The sequence below is a fragment of the Furipterus horrens genome, unplaced genomic scaffold, assembly GCF_987537825.1.
Source record: "Furipterus horrens unplaced genomic scaffold, mFurHor1.1.pri manual_scaffold_9, whole genome shotgun sequence".
Taxonomy (NCBI): domain Eukaryota; kingdom Metazoa; phylum Chordata; class Mammalia; order Chiroptera; family Furipteridae; genus Furipterus; species Furipterus horrens.
Window position 1 is genome coordinate 44,879,248 of NW_028327179.1, and position 27,305 is coordinate 44,906,552.

Genomic DNA, 27,305 nt, shown 5'->3' on the forward strand with positions numbered 1-27,305 from the left:
GTTCAAACAGGTAGTAAAGGATAAGTCCAGATTTTTAGTGGCTCTGAATTTGTGTACTTAACTCTACTCTCCATGCCCTGCTGAGGCCTGTGGCAGGACATACCAAGGCTAGTTGCCTCTCATTTCATCAGACAGTAATTATCTATCCCCTCTAGGCACTAATCCCCAAGGAAATGCTGCACTGCCATGCTTCCATTTTTTAATGCATGCTCTGTTTTTTGTTGGAATAACTTGTCCTTGTGCTTTTGCCTGTCAAAATCTAGCTCATTCTACAAGTTCCAGCTCCATGACACTCCTTTCAAACATTTACATCCAGTTCATCATTACTCATTCTCTTCTTTCCTATAGCATAGCACATTTTGAAAAATAGAACCCTATTATAGCATCTACCACAACCTGATATACAATGCCCTCCTTTCTCTGAGAGTAGGAATTGAATCTACTCATTCCAGTGTTGGTAGCACCATGTAACAGTGTTTGTACTGAGTTCACAAATATTCACTAAATGAAATTAATAGAATTGCAACAGTCTAGGTCATAAATCATGTGGACAGAAACTAAGGCCATACAATGGAAATGGAAAGGACCTAGAATATTATTTTCAATAATTAACTCAACTGATTTGTTTTTCCTTTTGTGTTTTTCCCTGTGGGGAACTTTCGAGGGGTATTCTGAGCATCATCCGATGGTATGGGAATCTGTCTCTCATGGTTAATCAGCCCCTTCCTATTGAAAAGCTGGATGGTGAAGGGTGGCCATGGGTCAAGACCCGACTAGTGACTTATGAAACCTAGTGCATTCCATTTAACCTCTTTGAAATTCAACGTCCTCATCACTAAAATGGGAGTAATACTTTAATTGGAACATTGTTGTGAAGATGAAAAACAACATCAAAGGAAGAACTCTGTAAATGTAAGAGTTAGAAAAACTCCCCTCTAACAACTATACATTCCTAACACAATGACACATTGTGACGTGGATAAAACTACAAGATGTGTTAGACACATCTGTGTTTGAAAATCTGCATTACCCTTTTCTAGCTATATGGCCTCAAGCAGGTTAAAAAAGTTATAAGCTTTATTTTTCTAAAAGGGATTGAGCTGTGAAAAATAGTTGTGCGAATGTTAAGTGCCTAAGTAGCATATAATATGCTCAATAAATGAACGCTATAAAGGTAAAAGTCAACCTCCTGGGAAGTAAAAGAAGTTAAATATATATAATGATTATTCCAATGTCTAGCACATAATAAATTCTCAACAAATATTAGCCATAATAAATATATATAATCGTCGGCGGCGGCGGCAGCCGTCCGTCTCGAGAGACGATGGTGTAGCTTCTTAAGAGTCTATCTGCACCGCCGAGAATGGCTGTGCAGTCCGACTCGGGAGTGACATGGTATCTGTCTCCTCCCGTGTTGAATCGACATCTTGTGATGACGCTGAAGCTACAGAGCCTGGGCAGGGTAATATGGAGGGTCTGCTGTTGCCCATGCAGCAGACCCCCCCTCTCTTCGCAGCTGAAGGGTCCAAGGGAAAGACGGAGTCAATACAGCTTGGCTTCAGGTGCGCCGCAGGAGTTGCCGGTGTTGACTACAACGTCAAACCGCCTTAGGGACTCCGGCTCCGGATTTTCTGTCGGGGTTTACTCCCTTAGCCTTTCCCCTGAAGAGGTATGCCGCAAGGCAGCGGAGGTTTTTTGGAGTCAGAGTTTTCCTTCTCTGATGTACCCTGACTGGAAGATCGAACCAGCGACACTTAGCTCGCAGGCCGACGCTCAATCCACTGAGCTAAACCAGCCAGGGTGAAAAAAAATACATGATATATAGAAGAAAAAAAAACACATTATCTCTGACCACCCCTGGGAGAACCACTGTTATTTTTTTATTAAAAATTTTGTCTTTGATTTGTGACATTACTTTTAATAGTGTTCTTGGAAAGAAAAATGACGTTGTAAAGGGAACAACAATCAGTCTCAGATTCAATTAATTTGGGGTCAGCAAAGGATTTTGAGCCTAATAAAAGAAAATGCAGTGATTATTTCAGTCACCGAGATCTGCATTTGGTAATGGCCATGTTTGCATACTTCTGAACGGTTATACTCAACTTGTAATTACAAAAAATAATTTTTCATTAAGTTGAGTAAGTAAATGACAATTTTCAATGGTTGGACTGGGAGCAGGTGAGAATGAGATTTTGGAGAAGAAAGTATTTCAGGGGATCACAGACAAAAGGCTAATAATTGCATCATTTTTCATAGAAAGCAACAATGCTGGCATTTTTTCAAGGTTTGTATTATTCAACAACTGTAAAGACTGACAGTGTTTACCATTGTGTGATAATGATAATACGAGCCATGTATAAACAAGATAATTTCACTTTATACTTGTATAAAGTGTGTAGGTGTTCATATGTGTTCATATAAAGTTTTGAAGAAAATGTGAAGAAACAATTTAGTGTAATTAAGCTCAGGTAAAGGTTACGTTCAGAAAGTTTCAGAATATAAAAACTTACACAGCATGTAGAAGTGAAATACGAGAGAGCCATGTTACTTTACTCATTATCTAAGTTGGACTACATTCCACCAGAAATGAAGCAATGGTATACACCAGGCTGTTCTCTTCCTATTTCTTAACAACAAAAAACTTAAGAGGAGAAAGGAAAATTTATAGCAAAGTTTCACAGTAATACTTAGAAATAACTGCTTATCTACCTATCGTTTTAGCACGGCTGTGGGAACTTCGTCCGTGTAATTCAAGCTTTCAACCGCACTCATTTGTATGTTTGTGGGAGTGGTGCTTTCAGCCCAGTCTGTACTTATTTGAACAGAGGGAGGAGATCAGAGGTAAGTGTAACATTTTTTTTCATTCTTAGTTTTGGTTAGTGTCAACACCTACTTAAAACTGCATTTTAGAGTAAAAACTTGGAAATATCAATATTCATAAAGTAGTTTCAAGCCCTGTAAACACAAAATATATTACATTTTGTTAGTGTCTGTCAGGTTACTGAAAATACAGCTTTTTGCCTTCAAGTACTTATATATAATTATATATATAACATTCAGAATAGAAAAACTGCAAAAAATAAAGGAAAAATTGTATGGTTTCATAATTATTTAAAATGTAAGGTGTTTATAATGTTTACTACAAATTATAGAAATATTATACTATACAATCACTTTCTCAATCTATTTTAAGTAATTTCTTATTTACGTTTCAAACTTGGTAAACTTTTATGAGATATACACTTGTAAAAGATGTGTAAAGCAGGATGCCAAGTGCCTGCTGAAGAACTTTATATAATTAATAAAACATATTTTCATTTTAGACTAACAGTGGTCTCCACCAGGGTATTCTAGCCTTATTCTCACATTGGTTAAAATGATTTGGGGTACCATGAACAATAGTATCTTCTAAGACTAAATATATAGCTAATGTACAGTCAATTATATGGCTAGTTCAACCTCACCTCACCTGTGATATTCAAGACTGTGATTATCCCATTTTATAATTATTAAGGAAATTATTCATTAGCCCAAAAGAGTCTTCCCTCATTCTCTTGCTCAAACATGTTGCTTTACTTAATGTAAGTACTTTTAAAACTGAATTCTTTCAAAATATCTGGCTTTAGTTTCATTATGCAACTTAAATCTAGAACATCCAGTCCTTAAATGTTTAAATTCAACTTTACAGATTAGAACTTTAAAAAATTAAATATTGCTACTGATATACCTTAAGTTTATTTTTGTTTAACAAAAATTAATCTACTTTAGTATGAATATAACTGAATAATCTCTCTAAATCCCTTTATTATTTTTTCATACATGTAATTTACATGTATATATCTTTTTGGTGAATAAAATTTACTTAAAAATAACTGAGTAATTATAATTTGAACCTATATTGAGACATTTCTAAGTGGTTCAAGATAATATGAAATATTCAAATTCTTAAAGAAATGTAAAGCTATACTTCTTGGAAGAGTACAGTTGGCTGCATTGAGCTTGTCATTAGAACCACATGCCTGTGATCAATTGATTAAATAAACTGCTTCCCAGACGTCTGCAATCTGTCAGACACTCTATTGAAGACTGTGCAGTCACTGTACCAGCCAACAATAGCATAGCAGTTTTCAGAACACCGATTTCAAATGAAATGATTTTCCCATGTACAAATCGCCCACTATGCAATTCAAGGCTTAATTGGAAAGTCAGTCAAAAAATTATAATCTTCTTTGGAAAACCAGCATGGAAAAAAATTTAATCACTTTGCTAAATATGAACTATTTTAGCTTCACTTCAAAAGATGTTTGAAAGAGGTTACATTTGCATTAATTAATCTTTATAAATACTATATGAACATTTTAAGAGTAAATTGAAGTATGAAAAGGGTTATGAATTTTAAGCTTTATAATGCTTTCTTCGGTAGTCAGGTCAAAGGGTTTTATCATAATATATTTATATACATATCTATAGGAAATATAAAATGCAGTTTTATCAAACATATAATGTATTTATTTTCTATATTTTAGGATAAAAGACCCCGTAGCATAAAATTACCAGATGATGCAGACAATTGTAGTTTGAAAGAATTGCCCTTCTTATTCATCACTATCATTGTATTTTGTAACGACAAGGGGTAGTGCTTACTGGTAACATCCTGTGTTATTACTAAGAGATGTCATTTTTCATGTATTTGAAACCAGTTTTAAAGTGAACTAGGATAGAGTGGAATACTCATTAAATATTCAGCTTTATTTCTGTGACACTATCCATCACCTTTTGTCTGACTGTTGAATTGCAATTTGTTGGTTCTCACATAATACGTTATGGGCCTACCTCACATTTGGAAGAACACACACTTTCACTATACCTGTCACTTTTCCATTATTTAGTGAGACTGGTTCAGAGCTTTTCTAGAGCATTTCATTTCAACAGTGTCCATCCAAAGAGGCTGCAATCCTTGCTATATCAATTCCTAACCATATGGTTCTTTCCTTTTATCCACTATCTTTGTTCTTTGTCTTCTGTTCCTAGGAAAGTTTAAAGCAATGCACATAAATAATGATTTAAAATAAGAAAAAAAAGCATCAATGCAAAACAAGTGTCAGAATACTACCACACCTTATCCGTGGTTGATTTGATCAGTTGTGTCCATAACATCAGTTCCAACAATTGCATACCATTTATGTCCCTGACCCTGCCACTCACCATGTGGTAACCTCACCTTTGACTGACCAAGCATAATCACAGAAAACCAAGAATATCACAGCCATCCAAATTATTCCTTGTGCTTTTGAGGTAAATTAGTCACCAAACTTTTCTGTTTATGCATCTCTGTAGCTTTGCTATTGTCCAAAGAAGAGTTCTGTATTTTTATTTTCTGCAAAATTCTTTGATTAATAATCTTTATCACTCTGTTATATATCTTCATTCCTTTTCCCTTGCATTTACATTTTTCCTATTTGAAAATAGCATTATGTTTTCTTTGCTTAAATTGTTATCTTGAATCCATAACACTTTTAGACTCTTCTCCTTTCTTTCTCTTTACTTGAACCCAAAACCTCTCAGGCTATACTTTCAAATCAATGACCAAATTGACTCCCCTAATCAGCATTCTTTCTCCTGGACCAATCTCTAACGTGTTGGTCATACCCTCTATTTCTCAATGCTTTTATTGATGTCTCTAACTATCAGACATTTTTCTGTGCCTTCTTTCCTGATTTTTCATCACTGACTCTTTTTCCAGTCCTATTATTGTCTCATTGACTCAATCTACAAATATGCATTTATTTAATAAGAATAATGGCAGAAACAAAATCATGTCAGAACTTGAGAGCTACTTTTAAGACATTGGTCCTTCTGTGTCAAGGAAGAAGGACCTGTAATAATCTTTTTTTTTCCATTTTTAAATCATTTTTATTTTTCATTTATAGTTCATATACATTATTATATTACTTTAGAGTGTTTAGTGATTAGATATTATATAACTTATTAAGTGATCATCCCAATTAATCTCACACCCATCTGACACTATAATAATTTTTATAATATTATTGACTATACCTCTTATGCTGTACTTTACATCCCCATGACTATTATGTAACAACCAATTCCTACTTCTTAATCCCTTCACCTTTTTCACCCATCCCCCAACTCCTCTCCCATCTGGCAATCTTGTCTGTCTATTTTTTTTTTTTTGATTCAGTTGTTGATAGATATGTATTTATTGCCATTTTAATGTCTGGATTTATCTTTTACTATTATTATTACTAAAGACCATTTAACATTTTCATAATACTGGTTTTATGGTAATTAACTTGTAATGAACTCCTTTAGCTTTTTCTTGTCTGGAAAGCTTTTTATCTGTTCTTCAATTGTAACTTATTGCTTTGCTGGGTAGAGTAATCTTGGTTGTAGGCCTTGCTTTTCATCACTTTGAATGTTTCTTGTCCCTTCTGGACTGCAAAGTTTCTGTTGAGAAATCAACTGACAGTGTTATGAAAGCTACCTTGTAGATTACTAACAGCTTTTCTCTTGCTGCTTTTAAAATTCTCTGTCTTTAACCTTTTACATTTTAATTATAATGTATCTTGGTGTGGGACTCTTTGGGTTCATCTTGTTTGGGACCCTATATGCTTCCTAGACTTGTGTGTCTGTTTTCTTCAGCAGGTTAGGAAATTTTCTCATCATTATTTTTCATATAGTTTTTCAATGTCTTGTTCTCTTTCTTCTCCTTCTGGCACCCCCATAATGCAAATGTTGTTATGCTTAAAGTTGTCCCAGAAGCTCCTTAACTATTCTTAATATTTTTGTATTCTTTTTTCCTTTTCATGTTCTGATTGGGTATTTTCTGCTTCCTTATCTTCCAAATTGCTAATTTGATTCTTGGCTTTATGTAGTCTTCTGTTGATTCCCTGTAAATTATTCTTTATTTCAGTTATTGTATTCTTCTTTTCTGACTGGTCTTTTTTTGTTCTGTTGATGTTCTAAGTTAATTGAGCATCTTTATAGCCAGTATTATTTTAAATTATGCATCCAGTGGATTGCTTGTCTCCATATTTGGCCCATGTTTAGTTTCTGTTCTGGAGTTTTGTTCTGTTCTTTTATTTAGGACATGTTTCTTTGTCTCCTTATTTTGGCAGCCTCCCTGTGTTTGTTTCTATGTATGAGTATTAGGTAAAGCTGCTACATCTCCCAGGCTTGGGAGAGTGGCCTGATGTAGTAGGTGTTTGGTAGGATCCAGTGGCACAGCCTCTTTCATCACCCAAGCTGGACACTTAAGGTATTACTCTCGTGTGGGCTGTGTATACCCTCCTGTTGTAGTTGAGCCTTGATGCTGTTGGCATGTCAATGGGAGGAATTTACCTTCAGGCCAATCAGCTGCAAGAACTGGCTTTTACCACCAGCCACCAACCTCCAACTGCCATAGAGGATCAGCTGTGCAGTCCCTGCAGGATTTACCTCAATGGCGCTATATTGTCCACTGATTCTGTCCCTTAAGTATGTAGCTTGTGGAAGTGTTTGGATAGTGGTGCTTCAAAATTATATGAAGTTGTCCACAGGGTACATTGGCTCTGGGGCCTCCCAGGTGGTGTAGGCCAAGGTCAGCCACAGCTGTGTTCTGCCTGGGGCCACCCAGCATGACCTACAAAGCAATCTGAAGATGGCTGCTACTTGCACTGGGCTTGGAGGTGCCCAAGAAAGCCACGCTGTAAACTAAGGCCAAGTTGTGAACCAAGGCCAGCTGCTGCTAGTGCTAGATCTGGGGCTGCTTAATAAAAGTTATGGGGCATGCTAATGCCAGATGCTGCTTGTTTGAGAGATTTTTGGAAAATCTGAAGCATGAGCCAAGATAGGCCGTTCATTTGGAAAATCCACTGAAAATAACCTGGGTGGGCCTAAAAACTGGGAGGGGCAGAGCCTCAGGAAAATAGCCAGGGTAGGGTAAGTAGTGTGAGCCATGTTGATGGAGTCTCAGATATGGTGCCTGCCTGCTGGCTCTGTTGGGGAAGGGTTCATCAAAGGAACAATTTCTTCCACCAGCACTTCTGTCTGTGAGAAAGCTGCCCTCTTGCTCTTTCCAGACAATTCAGTTCCCACCTGTATGTCTCTGGTGCTTTTCAAGCTGCTGCCCCCGTGCTGGAGTTCAGAGGGAGTGAGTCCAAGTAAGTCCGTGTGTGGACCTGTGAAGGGGACTGCCTGGGACACTAGAAGCCTTTTGTCTCCTTTAGCCTTAATGCCCTCTGGTTTTTACAGCCAGAAGTTATGGGGACTTCTCTTCCTGGCACTGGAACCCTGGGCTGGGGGGCCAAGTGTGGGGGTAGGATCCGTTGCTCCTCCCAGTGGATCTCTGGAGCTAAGATATCTGTCCCAATTTTTATCTGCCACACATGGGTATGGGACCACCAGCTGGTTCTCCGTCTCTGCCCCTCCTAACCGTCTCAGTGTGGCTTCTTCTTTAATTTCCTAGTTATAGAACTGCTGTTTGGCCAGCTTTCAGGCAATTCTGAATGATGGTTGTTCTGTAGTTTAGCTGTAATTTTGATACAGTTGTGGGAGGAGGCAAGTACTGTGTTTACATCATAACTGAAATAATCTTAAACCGAAAATGGCTTGAACAGAATTGTCACTTGTGTATGTTACAAATAATTTAGGGTGGGGAGTATTTGGGAGGCCTGTGATGAGATCAGTTAAGAGAGCTGATAAAGTAGGCCAGGAAAAGGATTATTATACTCAGGTGGTAGCAATGAAAACAAGAGAATTAGGCACAGAGTATACAATAATATAGGTGATATTGGTAGGTTTAATTAAGGAAAAAGAAATGTAATATAGATGTTTACAATTTTGTTGCTTGTTTTTTTTTATTGTTTGTTTGCTATTTTTGGTCTCTTTATAATAGTTGCCATGAACTGAGATGTGAAATAATAAACAGAACAATGTTTGAGGTTAAGATTATAAGGTTAAGATTAGCCTTGGTTTGGTTTTATTGAATCCAAGATACTGTTGAAAGGTATAAGTTGAAATGTCAAGTAGGCAGATGAATATAAAGATAGCTATATAAATGTTTGAGTCATTGTTTTATTAAAGCAACTGAACCCCAAACAAAGAATGTGGTTAATCATGCAAAGAGAGTATAGTGTGAAAAGAGGAGTGACTATAACTGAGACATGAGGATCCCCTGACTTTAATGGCCAGATGGAGTAAAAGGGACCACCAAGAAGTGCTAAAAAGAAATGCCAGAGAAGTAGCGGGGAAAACCAGAGTGTGTTGGTTCTGGGAATAAAAATAAGTCATTTTACCATCTATAATCCACTGAGAGTCCAAGTAGTATCAGGTTTAAAAAATAAGCACTGAATTGTGTAGCATGATTGTATTAAGAATCTTATCAAAAAAGGTTTCATTAGAACCATTGAGGCTGAATGCCCAAATAAAGTGGACTGAGAAGAAAGTAAAAAATTAAGAAATGATGGTGAGTATATGCTATTCTTTAAGAAATGTGACACTGATGAAGAGAAATACATAGGAACTGAAGGGACTGCTTAGATGATGGTGTAAAAGATCCAGTTAACATGATCAAAGAAAGAGAAAGGGTAGTGGAAATTATAAGTTGCCTAAGAAGACTGGATGAGTTCCAAAGAATTGCTGGAAGGATTGTACTCAGAGTAAGAAAAATAGTTTCTCTCGTGTATTAGTGGATATATTAGTAAATATATATTTATGGGTGTAGTAGTTTAAAGTTGAATACATCTTATTTAAGGGTTTCGCTTCCTGAGCAATGTGGTTGTTAATTATATGAGCTGAGAATTAGTTAGGAGATTTGACTAAAGTGGCAGTGATTTGAAATGATTAATAGAAGAACTGGTTGACAAGAGTGTCCTTGAAAGGCTGCTGAGCAGTATAGAGGGTCCATTTTGGGTTTGTTATCACAAATCTGCACTGGGTTGAATCTACTTTGTTGGGTCACCTTCTACTAAGAAGTTTTGGAGGCAAGTACAGAGAATGTAGATAGACATGTCCTTCCAGTCTGTAGATGCCATGAAAAAAAATCACAGATTCAAGGAATTTTAATATTTTGGCAAAAAAAAATATTGAAATGATTAAGTATGAAATCTAAACTGGTTAATATAGAAAAGGCTGATGAAATGGGAAAAAATAGAGTTCTTGGCAGGTGACTTTGAAGAATTGTTGCAAGGTGTTTGAATTAGTGATATTCAAGTGGACTATATCCCTTTATGCTCATGATAAGGTCTGGATTATAGCCACGTGAGTACAGGGTGCTGTGCAGTGGTGGAGTAGGTCAATGGGGAACAATCTCATCAACTTCTGCAGTGCCAACTCTCACTATTTTAGTCAAATCTATGAATGTCTCTGACTAAGGAATCATAAACAAGCTAATAATTTTATTATTATTTTTTTCCCTCAGGTTTATCATTGTGTATTTAGTATAGTCATTATATAAGCTATGGCCCTTGGAAACAAGATGTAGCGAGGAACCAGGACACTGAATTTTAATTTTTCTTGTGTCACTGTTTAGCTACATAATCTTGAGCAAGTTATATTTTCCTCAACTGTAGAGTTAACTCATTGAAGAGGATCATGTTGTAGGACCTTCCCAGCCTAGAGGACTGTGATTTTTTTAAGCTCTTGCCTCAGGGATGTTCTGCCAATATATCAACCTCAATATAACAAAAATGAACTAGTTTTATTTTCTTGAAGGATTCAAAATTTCAGAATCATCTTTATTTTTGTCATCATGTTGAACTTCATCCAATTTGTAATGAATGCCAAGCTGTGTTAATCTTCACTTTATAAATTCTCTTGTATCCTTACTTCTTCTTACCATGACCACTGAAATCCTGGTATGTCCGTTTACTATTATCTAATTCCTTGACTATTGCAATTGAAAACAAATCTATTTTCTTGAACCCATTGTCTTTTTTTATAACTGACATTCTCAGTCTTCTTAACACACAAGGTAAGGCCCAATCTTCTTAAAATAGCGCTTTGGTCCTTTATTTGCAGACTCAAAAATATTGAGGCTGCATTGCTTTCAGGATCATTTTGAAAAGCCTTAGCTTGACAAGTAAGGACCTTCATTGTCTAATTCAACCAACAAAATTATAATTGTTTCTTATAATTGAAGTAGTAGTTTTTACTAACTTACATAAGATAAAGATAAATATTTCAACAAATAGTTTCCTCTCAATGAAGCGACACTGATCATTATATTTCAAATTGAATCCATGATCCACAGTCCCTGAGCTTTTCTAGTCCCATTTCTTGCTTAACATTTCTTCTAAGCACTGAGCACCATCTAATGGACTCTATGCTTTATGTATTTATGGTCTTTATATTTTATACTTACATATTTATATTCTTTGTAAGAATACTATAAATTATTTGAAGGAAAATATATGTCTATTTTATTGTATTGTCTATGTATTGTAAACACCTGGCTCAACGCAGATGCTCAATATATTTTTGTTAAATAAATAAATGAGTAAATAAAACATTTTTACCTAAATTATGCATTATTGTTTAATCTAATACTTTATTTGACAAAATTAAGTGGAAACAAAATTTTATATTTAAAATATCTTGATTGTTTTAGAAATATTATAATCCTATACACATTGTTCTTCTGTGGACAATTTTCTTCTTTTGGTCAATTTTTAACTTATCTTACTCAGATTTACAATAATTTTTGCTTTTCAAGTGGTTTTTGCTAATGTAGATTTGAGGAAAATTTATTGGATCAGCTTTGTGGGGATGTAATAGGATGAGAATTTTACCTGCTGAGGTTAGCTTGTAACTTAAAAATGGATTTTTCTATAGGCTAAGAAAGTCTTAATACAGTAAACTGGGAAGGCATAAACAACCAAAAAGAAAGCTTACTACTTATGATAATTCTTTCTTTACTAAAAAAATAAAAAGTCAATTTATTAAATATAAAGATATTTATTATTACTACCTTTTCAATTTTGTCTATAATAAAGGACCAAGTTTTCATGATTGACTCCAAGTGTGAATCTGGAAAAGGACGCTGCTCTTTCAACCCCAATGTGAACACAGTATCTGTTATGATCAGTAAGTGGAAAATAAATGGATGATGAAATAAAATAAAAAGAAAATTGAGGAAAAATAATTCATGACATAGTATGCCCATTTACATAATTGCATTAAGAAACATGTGTGCTGAGAAATAAAAATTTTAGTTTCTCATTTTTAAGAATATTTATGATAAGCATGTAGTTTTTATCTAACATGACAGGACTATCATTCCTAAAACAAGTCAACAATTTACAGAAAATCATGTGTGTATATATATATATATATATTATTATCTATTATAAAATAATTTTAAATGTCTGTAGTATTTTTCTAGTACTAAATATACCCACTTTTCTTCATGTTTTAGTAATCTTTTACAAATGATTAAAAATGGTGTTACTCTCTAAAGAAAGATTAACAAAGTACATGTGTTACCCAAATATATTCTCTGTGGATTGTTAAGTTGCTATTCTAAAAAAAAGAGGTGATGGTATAGTCATTTTTTCATTTTCTCATTTTCCATATAACATGCCAGTTAAGAAGTACGCCCAATTGCTTGCTACTACATACATTGACAAATCAATGTCTTTTGAGTCTCAAACATTGAATGCCTTTCTATAACTCACTTAAAAGCGATTCTCTCCTGGTTAACTAAGACAATTTAGAATATGCCTGGTTTAACATGAGTTTACTGTGAAGACAACTCTGGGATTCCAGTGTCGACTATGCAGTAGATGCTTTTCCCTTTTTGTTTTCTGTATGTATTGCCATTGGTAAAATTACATCATTTGGCAACAGAACAGGTGGAAAAATAATTTTTTTAGTCAAAATGCTTTGCTTTGATTCATTTAAAGAGGCAACCCATCCATCTTTTTCATATCTGGAAACTAAATTAAGATGGGTACATCTAGCACGGACTAAAATGTGACATCGGAAGTTATACAATTAATTATTTCCATATGGTCATTCAAAAGAGCAAAGAGGAAGTGAAAGTATATCATTAGGACAAAATAATTAGAAACCTTTGAAAGTACAAAATATCCAAATATCTCTGATGCAAGATCTCTTCACGTAAGTTTCTAAATATTAAAAGAGCAGTATCTTAGAAAGTCTTTTCTTCAATAGGAAGGAAATTTTATTCACCTTTTATACACACACATATATATGTAGATATATTGATAGATATTACTAGTTCAATATGTAGTTTTCATTTCTTTGAAGTGCTTTGAAAATAAACTTCAAAGGTCAGTTAACACTAATACCGTAGTCTTATCTGATCAAATATTGTTTAGAACAATAAAGTTAGAACAAGGCATTATTAATCTTACTTTTAAACTGTGACAAACCATTAAATAGTTTTGCCCTTTGCGAATTAGATTTTTTTTTACAAAGTTGAATTTAGTTATTAGCCTTCATTTTATAAGGACCAGAGACTTTAATTTCTATACTCATGTTCCTGTACTACCTTTTAATATATTGATTAACATTATAATTTATACTATCACTGAAACTCACTAGACAATTTGCTTAACTTAAAAACTGCAACCAAAATGAGCAGGAAGGCTTGTTTTAAATTATTTTATTTTATTTTATTATTATTCAATTACAGTTGTCCCAATTTTTCCCCCAAGCAGGAAGCTTAATAAGCTTGTATTTATCATTTTATTTGTTCTATTGATGATCCCTCTAAAATTATCTCCAATATCATCTCCAATGTTGCATAGTAGATTTGTGCAGTCACCTCCCTTTGCCATATAGTGCCTTATCATTTCTGTTCAATTACAAACCACTAAATAACACGAATTGCTTCAAATATCTATTAAAGTGCCAGGAAACATTGGGAATTTGAATTCCAATTTTCACAATGCAGTTGTGGCATCTAACCAAATGTGCAAGTTTAGTGTTTTTTGTTTGTTTATTTTTTGCTATATTTAGTCATTTTCATAGCTCAACCAAGAAGTCAGATATATCTTCTAAAGAACCTGTCATAAACCCCACGAGGTTTTTCTGGTCCATGGAAGTACAATTGGAAAGCAAAATATTTTTGGATTAAAGTTAAAAGGTACAAGTTTATCTTTGCGTAAGTCCTACAAAGAAACTCTTCAAAAATACCTTATTCTCAAAATTCTACCCAAAGTGATATTAACTAAATATTTCTTATACAAAATGAAGCAGGCATTTTATTATTCCCAATTACTGAGAATTTAAGACAGGAAATTAAGAAAGACATGTGAGCTTTTTAATGTTTAAGACATAATTAATAAGGTGATACGTGATAAGATTAGAATCAGCCCTCTCTGCCATGCACCATTTTCCAGTATCCTTAGTTTTTTCTTACCTGGATACAGATATAATAACTGTGCTAATCAATCTGTTGAATAACACTATTTTATAACCTACTGTTTTGGGGGTAATTGGGTATAGCAAAAGTATGAAATAATTATAAAGTTACCTCAATTTAACAACCAGTGTATCTACAGAATACTTGTGCAGGTGCTTATAAATATTTACAGAATTTTAAAGAAATTACTCTGCTCAAAATACTTCCATGCATATTTTTGTTATCTCCCTATAATCTATCCTCATGGAATTTAGATCCTTACTAGAAAGTGCAACTGGGTGATACAATTCCTGCCATATCCACTTGCTGACTGGTAAGGGTTCAGTTCATGACCTAGTGAACACATCCTAAAACATTCCATTCTCCATTCTATCCTGTGCCAGTTGGTATTGTTAAACAGTGAGCTTAGAGTGCTTCAGAATGTTCCAGTCCTGCCAAAATGACCACAATCTGAAAGTAGCCAGGGAGTAATTCTAGAGCATTAGTGAAAGAACACAGCTGCATAGTGATTCAGTGGGACAGGCCTGATAAATTTTATTTTTTAAATAGATATTTAACTACTGTTTTATTCTCAAGGGTGACACATACCCATTCAATACTTACTGTTTTTACTAGCTAAAAATTAAAATGGATAAACTAAATGTTAAATGTTTTGCATATACAGATTAAAATATCTGTTTTTGCCATCAGTAATGATAATTTAATTTAATTTTAAAATATCTTTCCTCTCATGTCTCTATATTCTATTTTTATGGCCTAATGTATTAAGCCATATGTAGCTTATTAAGGTAATATTATATTAACATAATGTTAATATATTGTTTTGTAAATGAAAATGTAGCACTTGGTTTATAAAAACCTAGCATGAAAATAAAAATATGTACTTTTAATGCTGAAATTATATCATGAATAGGATTTTGAAAAATTTTAATGTTGCCTCCATGTAATTAATTTATTTAGTAAAATTATAGAATTTTTAATACAAGGTGAGACCTTATTAGATCGTAATTCTATTCCCATATTTTAAAGATGAGAAGATTAAGATTCAGTGTACTAAATGATTAGTCCTAATTCCCAGTTTGCTATTTACTACCAAAAATAAAAACCAAGTTTTCTGACTCTTACAGTGTTTTTATTAAAACAAAGTAATGATAAATTAAACTATTTTGTTATCTTGTATACATATATTACTTATGCCGTTTCTGATACACATTATGTAAACATAGATATTTAGTAAAACTAAGTACAGAGGAATATTTATTTCTATGTAGAATAAGGTTGTTTTGGCAATCACAGTCAATAATGAAACCAGATTAAACTTTATCCAATATTTTTATTTGATGGACACTGTAAACCAACTAACAATTACAAACACTCTGTAATGTGTGTGATGGTCTAATTAATAAGTTCTCCTTGATTTTTTAACTAGCCTGAAAACACATTTATAATTGTGTTGACAATTTCTCTTTCATAGATGAGGAACTTTTCTCTGGAATGTATATAGATTTCATGGGGACAGATGCTGCTATTTTTCGAAGTTTAACTAAGAGGAATGCAGTCAGAACTGATCAACACAATTCCAAATGGCTAAGTGGTAAGAAAACATTTTATACATTTTTTTAGAATGATGCTTTAATTTTCATAATGAAAGCTAAGTAAAAATGGTCAAAAATTACAGTACTAGGTCATGAATAACAATAACTCTGTATTTTATGATTTAAAATTTTTATGATAAATAATTAGTCATATTCTAACTCTTTATCAACCATCACATAATTATCATAGGATATATGAATAAATTTAAATGACAATGATATTTATCCTACATACCTACACACAAGAATCTTCTCTAGTTAAGTGTAACATATTTATTCATTTAGACAGTTTGTATATTTTAATAATGTTAAAGTTTAAAATTCCCTAAATTTATGACATAAAATGAGTAGAATATATTCAGAACTGTTGTTTTGTACTTAGAATCTAAATTATAAAACTGCTATATATTATTTTTTCATAATTTGACTAATAATAGAAACCATAGGTATAATAATTTTATAGTTATAAGTGCTCAGCTGCTTCCAATTCTTGGGATCACATGGAATTCACATCATGAAAGTTGCCCATTTGACTTCAATGCACAACTTCAATGAGTTGCTGTTGTTTAGAGGAGGAAGAAACCACTAAGTTCTGTCATTTCACCATGGGGAAAACTTCTAGCTCACCCTAAATTTGTCAATTCACTTAACATTATGCAGTTAAACATGAATCACCACAGTTGAGCATCTTGTTTCACTGATAGGCTAGCACAAGAAAGCATTGATTGTCCATTTATTTCTTCAAATTATTTCTCCAGTACATCTGGAAATAGAGTATTCTAAAACTTGTTTTGTTCTTGAAATAAGGAATCCCTCTATGCCTTCAAATGACATCATTTTGTCCTTGAAAAGTTTCCCCTTCATTTCATACACTGTATTTTCTGGAAAATGTGTTTTTCAGATCTTGTACTCCCAACTCCCCATTCTGCTTTAATGAATTTGAGTTTATATGCACTAGATTGAAAACCACACTTTAAAAAACAAACTTTTTTCCTCATAAAATGGCTATCAGATTCCATTTAAAAATAACTGGCAGAAAAGTTTTTCAGTTTTTAAAACTCATAGGTACACAAAGATTTTTTTTTTTTTTTTGCATTTAGTGAACTTCCAGACTATATTGCAGACAGAGAAAAATTGTGTGAGCTGTCATATTCTAGCTACATTTTGTGGCACTTGACATTCCAAAAGTGGTATGTTGACTGAATACAATTGCTGCTTTTAGACTTTTTGCCTATAAACATCAAATTATTTTTTATACCAAAGATGGAGAAGGCATGTGTCTGTGGTCTACTTGGATAAACAGTAGATGGATTTTTTTAATCATGAGAATATATTATATATAGTCTTTGTATTTCTTTTCAGAACCTATGTTTGTGGATGCACATGTCATCCCAGATGGAACTGATCCAAATGATGCTAAGATTTATTTCTTCTTTAAAGAGAAACTGACTGACAACAGCAGAAGCACAAAACAAATTCATTCCATGATTGCTAGAATATGTCCTGTAAGTATTAACGTTTTTTAAATTCAATTTATTGAAACTTAAAAGCAAAAAAATTTTCTTTACCAATTTTAACCATTTCTCCCACTCCAACCCTGTCTCTTGCAACCACTGATCTGTTCTCTATGAGGTGTTTTTGTTTGTTTGTTTGTTTTAATTTAGATCCCACATATAAGAGGGATCATACAATATTTGTATTTCTCTGTATGGCTTATTTCTATTAGTATAATGCCCATCCACATTGTTGTAAACAACAAGATTTTATTTTATTTTTTTATGGCTGAATAGTATTCCAGTGTGTATATATACCACATTTGTTTATCCATTTATTTGTTGATGGACATTGATGTTTCACTTTATTAACTATTATAAATAATGTTTCGATTAACATGGAGTGCATATATATTTTCTCATTCATGTTTTCATTTTGTTCAGATAAATAACTGGAAATGGAATTGCTGGATTATGTGATAGCTCTATTTTTAATTTTTTGAGGCACCTTCATACTGTTTTTCATTGCAATTGCACCAATTCATATTCTCACCATCAGTGCACAAGGGTTCTCTTTCCTTCACCTCCTTGCCCACACTTATTTCTTATCTTTTTAATAACTGTTCTAACATGGGTGAAATAATATTCCATTGTGGTTTCGATTTGCATTTTCCTGATAATTAGTAACATTGTGCATCTTTTCATGCAGCTGTTGGCCAAAGTATGTCTGTGCCTTCTTTGGAAAAATATTTAGATTTTCTTCCCATTTTAATTGACTTATTTTGGCTATTGAGTGGTATGGGTTCTTTATGAATTTTGGATAGCAGACACTCCTTATCAAACATATGATTTACCATTTTTTTTTTATTCAGTAGGTAGCTTTTTCATTTCATTGATAGTTTTCATTGCTGTGAAAAGGCTTTTTAGTTTGAGGTAGTTACACTTGTTTATTTTTTCTTTTGTTGCTTTGATTTTGTTGTCAAATTCAAAATATCTCCAAGACCTATGTCAAAGAGCTTACTGCCCATTTTCTTCTAGGAATTTTATGGTTTCAGGTCTTACATTCAAGTCTTTAATCTGTTTTGAGTTAACTGTTTTAGTATGGTGTAGGATACTTGTCCAGTTTTATTTTTCTTTTTGCATGTGGCTGTCAATTTTTTCAACACCATTTATTGAAGAATCTACTGTTTCCCATTTTATTTTTTGGCTCCTTTGTCATAAATTAACTGACTGTATATGCATGAGTTTATTTCTGGGCTCTCCATTCTGTTCCATTGATCTACGTGTCTGTTTTATGCCAGTACTATAATGTTTTGATTACCATAGCTTTGTAGTATAGCTTGAAATCTGAGAGCGTGACACCTTCAGTTTTGTACTTTTTTCTCAAGATTGCTGTGGCTTTTCAAATTTGAAGAAAGATTAAGAACTTTAAATTATATAATTTTTTAATTTTTCCAGTAGTTTGTCTTTCTACTTTTATTATCTACTGTTATAAATTAATAAGACATTTGAGACATTTGAACTTAATATTGATTCACATCAACCATAAGAGATAAGCACCTTATTTCAACATAAATCTCAATCTCAATTCAAGGAAATATATTGGTTATGGATTTATACAAATAAATAATTTTGGTTAATTTTTTGCTTTTCTATTTAATATATTAGTATTAGAAATCAAATAGCTAAATTGTGTATTACAGAAAGAGAACAATTCTTGCAAATAAAATATAGCAAAACCTTACTAAAAGACAATTATGGAGGAAATATCTACAACAGTGAAAATTAAGAAATGCTTTAATAAAATACAGTTTTAATTATAAACAGTAAGAAAAATATTCTTTTGTATAAACAGTAAGTATATATGACAGCTAAGAAAAAAACCTCATTGTGTCTGTTCTTATAGTAATCCTACAGGCTTGTCCTGACATTTCTGAATAGCATCATTTGTGCAGTTATTTCTTAAAGCATTTAGTGTTTAAAATAGTTTATTTTTAAGTATTGCAATATTCCACTAGTAGTGGAACTCAGTTGTTTCTCAAATCACTTGCAGCAAGACAGTAAAGCCAGCAGAAGGGGTGAACGGTTTCTGGGCATGCAGGAAAAAATCATGTTATCAATAAAGGCTATTTGTGAATGATACCAAAGCGATTTTCCCTGCTCTGGGTGGAGAAATATGTCTATTAAATCATTTGATTAGCAAGAAATACTGAGAGTAGATGATAACACAGAGAAATGAAGGAGAAAAAAAGAACTATTGGGGACCATTTGGTGTTAAGTATAAACCAACTCCCCTGACCATAACAGAATATGCAAGCTTCATTGTGTACAATAATTCAGTTCATATTGAAGACCGTGAGTTATAAAGAAGAAATAATTAAATTACATAGGTTCTGTAACATTTATTGTTCAGTTTGTAAAGCTTTAGAAAATATATACATTAAATTCATTTAATGAAATATTGTCAGTTGATCTCATACTATAGAAGAATAATAGTACAGTATAACCTATGGCTATTTTATAACGGAATTATATATCTTAAATATTTCTCTCTGCCTATTGATATTCATATATGGTTAACATAGCCATCCTTTAGATTATAATGAATTCCCAAGTAATAAGAATCCAAACTGATTTTTTCATAGAATTCAATATTTATTTAAGCAATCTGAAATGTGTTTACAAAATGGTTTCAGAATGACACAGGTGGACTACGTAGCCTTGTCAACAAGTGGACTACCTTCTTAAAAGCAAGGATGGTGTGCTCTGTAACTGATGAAGATGGCCCGGAAACACACTTTGATGAATTAGGTACAGAGAGTGAATTTGAAAATTGTTTGAAATAGAGTTTGTAAAGTTTATAAAATTTAATAAACTCTCAGAAGATGTCTTTCACATGAATGTTTTCAGCATAAACAATGCATCAATTTGAATTAATGATCTGGATACTGTTAATACATTTTCTTAAGTATTTTTTAAATTTGTTTTGTCCCTGAATACACTGCTGAAATATTTAGTTCTTGAATTTACCATGGTATATGAATGAGTGCGTGTATGTGTGCGTGTGTGTGCAAGAGAGAGGGGAAAAGTGATCATATACTTCATAGATACATAATGATATGTTTGTGCTTTTCTAAAATGAATGTGTATTTTATATATATTTAAACTCTAATATTCTGTTTTCATATCAATTTAAATGAGAATAGATCTATATATTTTTACTATTGCAGTTAATGGACAGAATAGAGGTTAGAGGAAAAAGTGTTAGAGCAGAAGTAAGACTTGTGCTCCAACTGTAGTTCTTTTTGGTGACTCTGGGACCAAGGTTTTCAGCATGTGTGACATGAGTGAGGAACATTGTGCTTTCCAGATTAAATAAGGACTAACAGTCTGACTCCTTTCTACCATAGCACAGTTTTTCTTTCGTAATCAGAATAACCTGGTACATGTTATAGTGTAATGAGTGCCACTTATAAATGACTTTTATTTTTCTTTAATTCATTAAAATATAAAATGCTAGATATTATTAGTAATTTATTTAATTTACTCATAGTCCAAGGTTGGGAAGAGGTAAGTAATAAAAACATTATAATACAAAAAAATTTACTGCTTCTTACAATTATAAAAACTGAAATAGATAGTTGGTGTCCTCAAAAGCTTCTATGTCAGCTTTTGTAGGAAAAAGTTCTAAACATTATTTTTTGTTATAATCTAGTCATTCATTATTTTCCCCCAGATTCTTTACAAGTGTGTTCATGTTTCAGTGACTCAGGATATTCATCTTTCTTGTTTTTGGAGAGATCTAGACAATGTCAGCCTTTGTTCATTAAGAGAGAGACTAGTGGCTATTAATTTATTGCTTAAGATCCTAAACTCATTGTGAATTTAAAATAAATACCTCTTTTTCTCTACTCCATAGCAAGAATGTTTTTGCAAAAAATGTTACTAAAAACAGAAATTTCTTGTAGTCATAACAATTGTTTATTAATTTGGTTTTCTATCAGAAATTTACTTCCAGGTTTTGTCACATATTACTATACCTTATAATTCATACCAGTGATTTTCAGCCCGTGTGCCACATCATTGGCGGGTGTGCCGTGAGATCCTTGAAAACATGCTGTTAATACCTGACTGTTCAATCAGGGACACTGACCTCTTTTTCCTCTGATTCTCAACTTAAAAAAATAACAAAGCCGACACAACAATAAATGAGTCAAAATTATACCTATTTCTTTTACCAGATCAGCAAAGTATATATCTTTGGGTGTGGGGTAGAATTTTAGTAATTCGTTTATGTGTGCCATGAGATGAAAAAAGTTGAAAATAACTGATTTATACCACTGTCTTTGCTTTAATACACAACTTCTTGCTTTTAGAGGAATTGTTGATTAAATAAAAATATCACTAGCAACTTTGGCCATAAGCCAAAAAAAGTTATATTTTGTATAGAGAAAAAAAGTCACTGTGAAAAAGTTTCCTTCCATGTTACAACTTCTAATCCTAGGTCCAAAAGAAATTGACATTTGTAACCCTTTCTAATTAAAATATATATATATATATCATTAAAGGATATTTAGAAAATACAGAGAAAAAGAAGCAGCAGAAAAATTTCTATAGTTCTGCTAACCAGAGACACTCACTGGTGCGTGGTTTAAGATTTACATGGTTCTAGTTCATATCATATTCCATTGTGCCTTTTCCACTTTATATTATTTTATTAGTATGGTTTCCATAAGGTTATAGTCTTCATAAATCCCTTTAGTGTTTGTATAACATTTTATTTACTTATTTCACCCTCTGCTTGTAATTTAGTTCATTTAGTTTTTAAATTGGAATGATGCTGCAAGAATGTCTTTCTGAATAATAGTTTTTCATAGTTGAACACATTTTCTTTGGGCAAAATTTTAAAAATACGGTTAATATTTGGGAACTTGTAAAGAATGACGGTATTTTCCTTTTATAGAGGATGTGTTTCTGCTTGAAACGGATAACCCAAGAACAACACTAGTGTATGGCATTTTTACGACATCAAGGTAATTATTAAACAATTATAACTTATGAGTTAAACAATAAACTTGATTGAGTAATAGTGATTATTGCAAAAGCACTCTTCTACTTTTAATTTTACATAACATTTAGGATTTAACCTTACTGTTTATTACTTTTGCTTTATTACAAAAATATATTTAAGTTGACCTAATGCTTTCAAAATAGTTTTGTACAGAGTATTTATAATGATTGTATGATATTGTTCTCAAAGAAAGAAAAATATTAATTATAATGCAAGAATAAAGTATATACGATATTTTGTTTTAAGGAAATAATCTGAAGACTCATGATTCAAATAGAATTTTAGCATTTGTATTAAATAACTTTCACTTCCAGAACAATCTAAAGTGATTACTGTGTAGAAACTAACAAAACACGGAACCTGTTTTTATGTTCCATATGACAGTATTTCATATATTTGAAAATATATTTAATGTTTTCTAATTTCTGTGGAATGCCTAATCCCAATCGTATATTTCAAGACTTTTACCAGATTATCACCCTTTCCTGCACATGATTTTTTTATTTTATACTAGAACTGTTACTAAGAATTCAGTGTAATAGTCCAGCTGTGATATAGCCATGCAGAATGTATGGGGTCGTTTTTATTAGACAGCCAACCACAAAATGAAAATTTAAAGATTTTAGCATGCTTTTCTTTTGAGGGAAACATCGTGTGATTGTAACCTGTAATTAGCCATTTAATGACAAAAAAAATCACAGGAATATTGATTATAAATTACATTAACATTTACTCTATATCTAAAAAGATGTCCTTTAGAATAAGTTTTACTTCTGTTCTAACAAAGAGTAGTCTTGATTTAACTCACAAAGAATTCAACAAAGAAAAGCGAACCAAATTCTTAAGAAGAAAATATTTATTTCAAAAAATACTTTTTGTTTCTGTTTTCCCATTACCAATAGCTTTAACATTGAAAATGCTAATGATTAATAATGTACCTCATTTTTTTCAATGGACATCTAATTTTTCTATGGGCATCTAAGTTTTCATTGGTCATCTAAGTTTTCCATCTAATTTAAGAGAAGTATGTGAGTAAGAAATGTTGGTTTCAGTCAATCTACCTTAATGATAATGGAAATAGTTTTCATTCAGGATCCAAACAAATTTTATAGGATTTTACTAACAGAAGCTTAATGAATCTTTTTCAGACCCTTTTATTCTGTGACTTTTTTGTTTGTTTGTTTATGAAAGTACATAAGTAAAGACAATTTAGACTTCTCCAATACTATTTAGAATAATGTATAAGAACACTCTTACATTAAAAATTAAGTCGAAGAGGTATGATGTTCTCCTATTAATGAGATTTTTTCCTATGAGTGAAATAATAATAAGTAGTATTGATAGTGATATAGAATTCAAATAATAAGTAGTATTGATAGTGATATAGAATTCAAATTCATACTTTTAAATAAATCATCAAATCACTTTATTGGACTAGTTAGAAACTTCTTTAACTTATACTATATTTCAGAAACATTGAGAACTTATCTCTAACATTGTCTACTACATTCATGAATGAATTAAATGTTTTAATGATTTATGTATCAATAAGTTATTTCAAAATACTAGAAACTTTTTAGCTTTACAAAGTGTACTATGAAATTGAACTTTCCCATGATGAATTACATAAACTTTTTATCATAAACTTCACCATCTATTTTTAAATTGCATTTAAATTAAAATAATAAAAGATAGATCTCTTTCTTTTTTTCTTCTTTTAGCTCAGTTTTTAAAGGATCAGCAGTGTGTGTGTACCATTTATCTGACATACAGACTGTGTTTAATGGTCCTTTTGCCCACAAAGAAGGGCCCAATCATCAGCTGATTTCCTATCAGGGTAGAATTCCATATCCTCGCCCTGGAACTGTAAGTATCCAGAAAAGTTCCCGTTATTTTGTTTTGAAAAAATAACTTAATTAAGAAATGAATATCAACTTGATAGCTATTAAATACAACTATAGACCTACTGGTGTATTCATTATAATTTTTCAGGTTACAGCTTTCCAGATTTGAAATTTTACATATATATTATATAAGTTATAGCACTCTCTTCATTTTTTCTAAGTGCTATTGCTAATACATCTTATTTAGAGATTTATTTAGAGATGTCAAAGCCATTGGGTATATTAGATAGGTCAGAGATATTTTCCTAATTATATTGCCATAAAAACAATAACTTGGAAAGTGTTAACCTTTTGGTGGCAACCTAAGAATTTCGATTCTAGTTGTTTTTCACAACTCTTCCTTATATTAAGGAATCTCATATGTTTTTGTGAGGAAATAACCATGTGAGAATTAATTTAGAGATAAGTTAGGTGATATTTTAATTTTAAGGGGTATATTTATTTTTTAACTTATGTTGTTATTTCTCAAAGATGGAAAATGGCATTCATGAGCAAATACTTACAATGAAAGTAATGTTATAATTCAAACAAACTATTTATAAACTATAAAGTTTGAGGCATACAAATATATCTGTTTCTTTCAATATTAGTAGTATTAAAGTGTTCACTGAAAACTAACTTTTTCAGGTGAAGTTACAAGGAGTACACTGGTAGATTGGAACTGAAATTTCTTCTAGGACAACAATGATTACAGTCCTACTATTTGTTTTTATTTTGATCTATAGCAGTGCTGCCTTGCATTCTAGAATATTGATTAGTTTCTGTTTCTGTAAAATGTCATGCAGTGTACTGATTGAGAGGAGATGTAGATGTTATACAACTGACATCAGTAGGAATATAATTTTCTAGTGTCTGTGCATTCATAATAGGGTTAAAATTATAAAATAAAGTGTATGTAAGCAAATAAAAATGAATTTATAGAAAAATTAAATTATAGTTGTTAAAATAATATTAACTTTAAAAATATTTTTTAACAGATAGGAAATTTCCTTTGCCAATATGCTTTCAGATATTCATCCCACATAATTTTTACTAATTGTTGATTCTCCATGTGTTTTTGCTACTGTTAGAGTTTATTCACAATGTATTATTTACTCTTATTTTCTCATCTTCTTAAATTATACTGTTGTCAGCATTTTTACAACAGAAAAAATAATTTGCTAAGACTTCTTATTTATTCAAAATTAAATTTTGGTTTCCTGTTAGGAAGCTGAAAGATTAATCATTGATATGTATTTTATTAGCAAGTTAACCTTTACTTAACTTTGGAAAGATTGTCAGCATTGCTACTTATCCATGAAAGAATTAAAATTTCAAAAACCATACTTAATCATGGCTGGTAAAATAGTCCTATCATAGAACTCACAATTCACCATCTAAATGATATCTTTATGATGTTCATATCTCAGTAAAATAGAGGAAAATAAAAAAATTAATTATTTTGTAAAACATAAGAAAAAGAAGTCAAGAGATATATTTATCTTAAAGCACCGCAATTTGGGGTGTGTTGGATAAAAAGCAGAGATTACATAAGAGAAGAGAAAGTAAACAAGAAAATTGAACAACTTTCAAATTCCATTTTAACTCAAGCTCTCGTTCTTTCACTCAGTGTATTTCATGACTCACTGATAATATATTCAGAGCTAAACCATATTTTTTAGAATGACTTGATATTTGAGGTTGACCAAGTCCTTGCTTCTCTGTAATACATAAAACTAAGTAAGAGGTGGTTGTAATTATATATACTTTTATCAATTATTCTTTGAATAACACATATATGGGATATAGAAAAGGAGCAATTGATGTATAAACTCAACAAAATTTCACGCCCCCCCATATAATACCTTAAGAGAAATCCCTTGGATAAATCAATAAAACATAAAAGAGAGCCATGCTAACTGAATAAGGGCTGCGGAGCCTCAGTGAGTGTGTGCTGGAGCCAGCTGATACTAGCTCATAAGAGCAGATTGTGTGCACTTGTCTCAAGTAAGCACATCACCCTAATAACTTGAAACCAGCATAATGGACATATTTACACCATAAAAACTGGTAAATAATATGAATCAGTGATTTTTTTTCCTGAAAAAAAGCCTACTTCATCCCAATGCTCATCAGGCTCTTCACCCAGTTCAAAAGGACTCTGAGAATCACAGTGAGAAAACCACTCATGTTAAGTAGCAATTATGCTACATAAAATGTAGGAATAGATAAACCCTTTTTAGTAAAACAATAAACCAAAGCTAAACTAGAAAATTCTTCTAGCAGTCCCACTTTTCACTATTTCTGAGCCCCTAAGAATAAGCATTTTCTTTTTTCTGTGCTAAAGCACTGTGGAATAAGCCAGGGCTTAGCAACACACATCTGGAGCTGACTCCATGAAAAAAGAGAGTAATCAATACTGGTGACATATTTCTGTTATGTGGTTTCTTACATCTGGTGCTGAGAAAAGAGCAGCACCTTTAAATTGAAAAAAAAAAAAAAAGTCAAATGAGAGCTCCTTAAGGAATAAAAGAGGCAGGGTGGAGGAATGACCTCTGGAACTACTCTTAGTAAAGCATTTCTCCCTCCACCCTTTACTGAACAACACATCAAGTCAGCTCTCTGATCCACAGTGGCCAGCGTCTGTTTCTTCCCAAGCTTCCTGGATTTAATATCCCATTCATGTGGCCAGAAGACCTACAGCCAAGTGATCCAAAGCACTCCCTCTTCTCTAAGGTTAAGAATGTTGCCTCTGAAGTCCTCCCAATGAAGGGTCAACTGTGATTGCTGTACTTTTTTTCCCTACACAGTAGTCCAGTTGCCAGGTCAACCTTGTACGTATAATTGGATTCTTAAAGAAATGACACTGGCAGA

At 32.4% G+C, this 27,305-nt stretch overlaps 1 protein-coding gene across 2 annotated transcripts in view; it reads left to right on the plus strand.

The window, feature by feature from the left end:
- The window catches only part of SEMA3C (semaphorin 3C), a 177,422-nt gene that overhangs the window by 92,117 nt on the left and 58,000 nt on the right, over positions 1-27,305 (plus strand). For both annotated transcript variants that reach the window (XM_090287286.1, XM_090287287.1), the window contains exons 5-11: positions 2,722-2,841; positions 11,994-12,084; positions 15,864-15,983; positions 17,347-17,489; positions 20,174-20,288; positions 22,441-22,510; positions 24,270-24,414. In XM_090287286.1, coding sequence (XP_090143412.1) covers positions 2,722-2,841; positions 11,994-12,084; positions 15,864-15,983; positions 17,347-17,489; positions 20,174-20,288; positions 22,441-22,510; positions 24,270-24,414 — 804 coding nt within the window. The remainder of the gene's footprint in view (positions 1-2,721; positions 2,842-11,993; positions 12,085-15,863; positions 15,984-17,346; positions 17,490-20,173; positions 20,289-22,440; positions 22,511-24,269; positions 24,415-27,305) is intronic.